The sequence below is a fragment of the Branchiostoma lanceolatum genome, chromosome 1 (genome assembly GCF_035083965.1).
Source record: "Branchiostoma lanceolatum isolate klBraLanc5 chromosome 1, klBraLanc5.hap2, whole genome shotgun sequence".
Lineage (NCBI taxonomy): Eukaryota > Metazoa > Chordata > Leptocardii > Amphioxiformes > Branchiostomatidae > Branchiostoma > Branchiostoma lanceolatum.
The window spans coordinates 1,862,016-1,869,071 of NC_089722.1; the positions used below are offsets into that span (position 1 = coordinate 1,862,016).

Here is a 7,056-nt window from a genome sequence, read left to right on the forward strand (position 1 = left end):
CACCACCAAGACTGGTGTCCCTATCCCTGTGGCTGTTCATCACATGACACTGTGAAATAAAGGATTACAGGAACCAATGATATTGACTTTAATTGAATTATTATTTCCCGACGTCTGTCATCGGTACAAACACAGCCATGACTATTCTTGACAAATAAGTTTCATTTACTACATTGGGATGCACTAATCGGTGGTAGTCTTAAAATGACATTATCTACTTTCAATAAAAAAAGACTTTCCGATCGGTTCAGTGGCTAAATTTACATGTCTTAATGTGAACTCGTCATTGGCCCGCAGACCATGACCATTTCAAAATAGTCCACATGTAATTCAATATGAACTGAATATATCAGATAAATGTGTAGTATTTTGCGCTACGTCTATAGTTTGATGTCAACTGTAAAGATAGTTGGATATAGGAGATTCTTTATAGTAATTATACACAACCAGGTATTGATCTCACCTGCTAACATTTTGATGTCTGTCAGACACCTTCTTCAGAGCTTCTGACTGGAGTACTGCTTCTCACGGCTATAAGTAGCCGATGTAGGTGGCTTCAGATCAGTTAAAATGTAATGTTAGCAGGTGAGATCAATACCTGGCTGTGTATAAAGAATCTCCTATATTCTACCAGCCTGATGAAATTATTTTCGGATGTAAAGATAGCTCTATGACCTAATAAAGATGGTCTAACACAGGATCTGACAGCCGTCCATCACGATGATTGATCAGTGTCAATCGCATCAAGTTTCCTCTTCTTAGAGTAGTGTTCAATTCTGTCCTCCAGGCTCTCGCACTTTTGTCTCTCCAGGAGTGGCCGGTACACTTTCGTCCTCGTGCCTTCTATCAACGACTCGTTCTGTTTCAGGATCTCCACACGACCTCTGCCCTCCTCGTCTTCCATCTCTCCTTCAGGTCCGCCTCCCTCCTTCTCTCCATCCCTCGGCACTTGTACGGTCTCCAAGGAATCCAGCATGCTCCTTACGATGTTTGTCTTGATGACGTGGCCGCACCACGCCTTCTGGAGGTGGTGTAAGGTCTGTTCGTGGGTCTCGCGCTCGTAGATCCAGTCTACGCCGTCGAACGTGCTGTCGTACAGAACCAGCGGGAGCTCGGACGCCATGTGGTACTGAGGCTTCCTGGGATGTCGGTCGACGTCGAGTAAGTCGTCGACGATGCTTGGTTCTTCCTGGCCCTGGCCAATCAGGAACAAGACAGCCACCATGCATCGCACCTGTAAAAAGGGGAACAAAAGGCTAAGTTTAAACCTTGAACTTTCTGCTGCCTAACTCTGTAACCAAAAAATTTGGAAGAAAAGATAGGAAAACATTTCTTCCCTCTTTTCATAATTGTACATGTATCTATACTTTACAATGATGCCCTCCAACATATACTGAAGGTCTCTCTCAACCCCAAACAATTTCAATTGCAAGTATTTCAAAAGCTTGTATGTTTCTTTTTATTATACAATGAAGTATCACTTTAATGACAATTACATTGTTTACGAAATAAAGCAATAGCAATGGCATGGACACAAAGTACTTATCACATATGATTGCATCAAAACAATACGCAGTACAGAGTATTACCTATATCTGCATAATAAACAATACACAGATCAGTTTAGATGTTCATGACCATGACAAGCTTTGCAATGAAACCCTCCAATATATACTGTAGCTCTCTCTCAATTTGAAAATATCAGTCCTAGCAACCCACATCAACTTTAAACAAAATTATCCTAAAAACTTGTGTGTTGCTGCCTACGATACCAAAATATCACTTTGACATTGATGGTACTGTTTAACAAACAGCTTATTAACAATAGCGCCAGAATATTGCGATTATTACACATAATTAAAACAAAGCGACACGCAATTCTGATTTCAGAGTATTACATATATATCTACATGAATAAACTATGCAGATCAGTTTAAATGTTCATGACCATGACAAACTTTACAATGAAGCCCTCCAATATATAATGCAGCTCTCTCAATTTGAAAATATTTTGCTAACATATACACTGTAAAATATAGTATCACTATAATATTAATCAAATATCAAATATTTAACAAAGAGTAATAGCATTAGCAATGACACTAAGTCATTATTACATACAATTAAATCAAAACAATACACAGTACAGTGCATTACCTGCATATAAACAATGCACAGATCAGTTAAGATATTTATGACCATGACAAACCCAAAGTATTACATATTCTACATGAAAACAATACACAGATCTTTTAAGATGTGTGTCACCATGACAAACCCACCTGGTGCCACAGGAACGCATTGCCAACCACCTGGAACTCACACATCTGGTATCCACCTGTCCCCACACCTGTCACACGCACCTGGCAGAGGGCAAAGGTCAATCAGGTGTTAACAGGGTTATGTGTTGTGTTTAATGTAAATAATGGTTTCAACCTAAGTAAGACATGTAAAGATAGATCAAACAGTGTATGTCAATGTTTTAACACGAAAGTAGTATTTTGTCTCAAGTAATCACATGGCCACGCAATTCAGCCTTTGGCTGCCATTTGGTTATTACTGTTAAGGAATTTTAATTGAATCAAATAAACCATTATTATAACAGGAAACATCTGTTTGGAGTATGTTTTAGCCTCTACCAGGCTCCACGGGTCGCTGGAAAAATCGTAGAAATTTGCCAAATAGACGGATAACATGCCAGAGGAGTTAGCTGGCCATGGAGGAAATACAGTTTGCAACCTAGGGAACTGTACTCCCTGGTCTCTGGAAGTAACGTTAACTGCCATTACGGCCCTGGGTACCATCGCGTTTTAAAAAATTGTGAATTTAAAGAGATTTACTAAATCAAATGCGACATCACTCATTACGTTGATGAAGATTAGACATCCAGGTAATAAGATACGCCAAAAAGCAGTTACTCAAACAACTGGATCCAAAATCATATTCAGTTGTTTGAGTAACTCCTTTTTGGCAAACATCACTCATTATTGAGGTATATGCAACACTTAAGATATCCAAGTGTTCAAGTCATTCTTCATCCGTCAACATAACATTGTTTCTTTAATAATAATGTTTTTTTTTTATTGGTCGGAAATTACCCGCAATGGCAGCCTTTCTAGCGCTGAATTGATGCAGGGTATTACAGGTTTCATACACTACACAACACACAACTGTATATAATATCTTATCCACACTTGCATTTTGTGGAACTGTCGCAAGGGCTGCCATTCGGCGCCAACAGGTGACCTCAATACGGCTTTCCCAACCGAAGTCAGGTACCCATTTACATCTGGGTGGAGTGAGGAAAGTCGTGTAAAGTGCCTTTCCCAAGGGCACAAGATTGGTGACATGACAGGATTTCGAACTCGGGACCTCTTGGTTCTGAGTCGAACGCTCTGCCGCTACGCCACACGACCCCATTCAATATGGCAATCACAACATAGTAAAGAAGAGTGCACTGCTGATATCTTACATGTGTAGATATGATCCTCCTGATGAAGGTGACCACTCCGTTAGCCACGTCCATCTTACAGAAGTTCCTGAAGTCGTGTTCTCCGACCAACTTCTGGCCAGCCTTTGTGGGAACAGAAACACCATGAACATTGACACAAAAGAACAGGCAATCAGGTATGGTCAAGTACTGAAGTAGGCAACCTGGCTGCGACCAAGCAACTTGACAACGTGCACGACAAATTTCATTGATAAAAACAAATGTTTTGTGTGTTTTATTGTCTTTTAAGTCATACTTTTACGTTTTGCATGACATTCCCATCAAGTCCAGAGTAACACAAATCCAATTTAGGATGCAGTGAGGTCGCCAATGTGCTGCAGGTCCAGCAAGATAGGGGCTTTACTGTACTGTATTAATATATATTCTACATTGTATTTCACAAGTAAAGATCAGTTACTTAAAATCAAATGCTGTGAACTGTTGCCTTTCCACCTGTAACATACATGGTCTTGAGGCATACGGTAATTAGCGCATTTAGTAGTTAGGATATATGGAGGAGGGGTTTCCGGGATAAGTAAGCAATTGATTGGCTAGTGAGAGTAGCCAATCAGATAGTAACCCATTGTTAGCATAGGCGATTTTGGAAGCTGTGATTGTAGTTTTATTGCTAAAATTACAAACCACAATATCAAATGGCTTTATAGTATATTGTTCCTGTCACTACTAGGTGTGTGTAGTTTGTAAAAGACATCTTACCAGATGCATGCGCTGGATGTCCAGGTTTCCTTTAGGGAAGAAGTACTTGTACGTCCTCTGCAGACAGCTGAACCTCGCGCTGAAGTCTGGGTCCACAGGCGCCCAGGCAAGGGCCCTGATGTCTGGAGGCAGGACCTACATACACAACACACATGGAAAAAACTCATGCTTAGAAGTCTGGGAGCCCAGGTTAGGAGCCTGAAGTCTGGGTCCACAGGCGCCCAGGCCAGGGCCCTGATGTCTGGGGGCAGGACCTACATACAACACACATGAAAAAAACTCATGCTTAGAAGTCTGAGAGCCCAGGTTAGGAGCCTGCAGTCTGGGTCCACAGGCGCCCAGGCCAGGGCCCTGATGTCTGGGGGCAGGACCTACATACACAACACACACGGAATAAAACCCACTCTGAAGTCTGAGAGCCAAGGTTAGGAGCCTGAAGTCTGGGTCCACAGGTGCCCAGGCCAGGGCCCTGATGTCTGGGGGCAGGACCTATACGACACACATGGAATAAAACCCACTCTGAAGTCTGAGAGCCCAGGTTAGGAGCCTGAAGTCTGGGTCCACAGGCGCCCAGGCCAGGGCCCTGATGTCTGGGGGCGGGACCTACATACAACACACATGGAAAAAACTCATGCTTAGAAGTCTGTGAGTCCAGGCTAGGACCATGACATACAACACACATGAAAAAAAAAACATGCTCAAAAAAATAGATCATTCGGCACTTTAAAAAATAACATTGAAACAAATTGATTTCATCCGAATCCTATGAATTTTCCGAAAGATTTTTGCCATTTCTGACCATAGATGTCACATTGTGACATGTTGTAACTTGTAACCATTGACAACATACCTTGTTGAGGATGTAAACATATTTGATTTCTGTGGTTTTGTCTCCCTCCCTGTGATTGGCTGTTCCTTCCGGTCTGGGGATGACACCAGCGCCCTCTGTCAGATTGGTCCGTAAGTCCAGCGAAATCACCTGTTTGTTCAAGATCGAATAAGACACCAGTGACTGAATTACTGAAAGATAAAACTTGCCTTGAGAGGCTGTATGCTCACTTCTTTTAGTACTGTGGCATTGTGTTTTCATAACATAAAATGTAGTCTTTTTAAAAATCTTGGATGGTTAAAAGTTAGGGCAGTGTTAGCCGCGGCGACTCTAGTGGGAAGACGTATTTACTTCAACTTGTATATTATACAGTGTCTTCCTGTATAATATACAAGTAAATACGTCTTCCCACTAGAGTCGCCGCGGCTAGGGCAGTGTCTGTGATGTATTCAATGATGGTGACCTTGTGGTGAGGGTTGATGACTGGAATGGGAAGGTTCTGTGTTCGAATACGAAGCAGCAAGGAGGTTTTATAAGCAGGTATGACCTTTGGTGAAGGGACACTGATCATCCTGTCAACAGTGCAAATTATTCTACTACTACTGACATGATTATCCTGTCAACAGTGCAATTTTCCCCACTGCTGACAGGATCATCCTGTCAATAGCCACTTTCCTATCCTAAAACATCTCTAACTTTTTATTAAGCTATGCAAAAAGTTCTTGTTCAAAATTCTGTAATGCTATTAGCCGCGGCGACTTTTGTAGGGCTATCTCTTGCTTGCAGTCTTCAAGAAATAGACCTGTGAAACAAAGAAAGGGAGTAACATAAACTGCCGGCCCCGGGACTCGAACCTGCGCCGGCCCCGGATCATAACCTCACACCCCCTACTAGTAACCACCAGGCTAAAAGGACATGACCCAATAGGATGAGCAGTTGGTGTGGTGCTATCACTGTTACATGATAGTCCCTGTTACACCTGCAACGAGACTATGAATTATTATCATCATCATCATCATATTTGTTGCCCCCAGATAACCAGGTGTGAGGGGCAAAGTAGGGGGTGAGGAGGTCCCAGGCTAAGGCGGGCAGGCCTCCAGCCTGGCGCGGTATGACTCAACGGTGGGAGCCGTCACAACCGCGCCAGGCAGGGCGTTCCACTCGGGGATTGTGCGGGGGAAGAATGAGTGTTTGTAGGAGTCTGTCCGGGCGTTATGTGGTTGAAATTTGAGCGTGTGGCTCCCCCGGGTGCGCCCCTGTGCTGGTTTCAGTAGACTATCTGTGTTAATATTGATGTAGTTATTGACTAGCTTATAGAAAAAGGTGAGGCGGGCGTTCCTCCTCCTTTCAGAGAGAAGGGGCCACTGCAGGTCACAAAATTATGTTTATGATCTCATAATTTCTCTACTGCCTCACCTGTCCGAAAGCGGACACGCCCTTGTCCGTGCGACCACACCGGTGGTAGTTGGACGTCTGTCTGTTCTCTACCAGCCTTGTCTTGGTCAGCGCCTCGAACAGCCGCGCCTCGATGGTGTTGTCGGTGGTGTCCTGACTCTGGAACCCGTCGTAGCTCCAGCCCAGGTAGGCGATCTTCAGCGCCACGTGCCTCGTGTTGTACTTCGTGAAGTCGAACTCTCTCTGCTGTTTCTGTCTGCGCTGTCTCTTCTGTGTTGCCGACTGCTCTGTTGTGTTATCCGTGCTTTGTAATCTTGTAACGATGTCCTCGAGTTCTCTTACTTTTACGATAAGTTCCTCTCTAGTGAAGTCTTCGGGTTTCCGAGTTTCGGAGAGCGCCATCGTAGGTGGGGAGGGGGGCACACGTCTTACGCTACGGACCCAAATAAGTCACACCTACCGTGTCTTGCATGAATTGAAAGTATGCAGAAGACGATGTTCGTAAACATGTGAGATTTGCGCTTGGAAAATGGGGTTCTCGGCAATGAAATAATCGTGAAATTGACAAACTTGCCGAGATGAAACTTCCACTCTGTGCGATATGCCGCAAATGAGATGGAAGAGT

At 43.5% G+C, this 7,056-nt stretch overlaps 1 protein-coding gene across 1 annotated transcript; it reads right to left on the minus strand.

The window, feature by feature from the left end:
• Window positions 1–64: 64 nt before the first annotated feature.
• Window positions 65–7,041, minus strand: LOC136429216 (tRNA pseudouridine(38/39) synthase-like). The gene is made up of 6 exons (XM_066419094.1): window positions 6,453–7,041; window positions 5,058–5,186; window positions 4,208–4,342; window positions 3,473–3,574; window positions 2,283–2,363; window positions 65–1,234 (listed from the first exon to the last, which is right to left on the minus strand). The coding sequence occupies exons 1-6, from the start codon at window positions 6,831–6,833 to the stop codon at window positions 716–718; spliced, it is 1,347 nt and encodes a 448-aa protein (XP_066275191.1). The 5' UTR covers window positions 6,834–7,041; the 3' UTR covers window positions 65–715.
• Between the last annotated feature and the right edge of the window lie 15 nt (window positions 7,042–7,056).

Excerpts from the sequence above, each read along its gene's own strand:
- LOC136429216 (XM_066419094.1), bottom strand. The coding sequence starts at position 6,833 with ATGGCGCTCTCCGAAACTCGGAAACCCGAAGACTTCACTAGAGAGGAA. Across the intron at positions 5,187-6,452 it reads GCGTGTCCGCTTTCGGACAG|GTGATTTCGCTGGACTTACG; the intron begins GTGAGGCAGTAG and ends TTGAACAAACAG. Across the intron at positions 4,343-5,057 it reads ATGTTTACATCCTCAACAAG|GTCCTGCCTCCAGACATCAG; the intron begins GTATGTTGTCAA and ends TTGTGTATGTAG.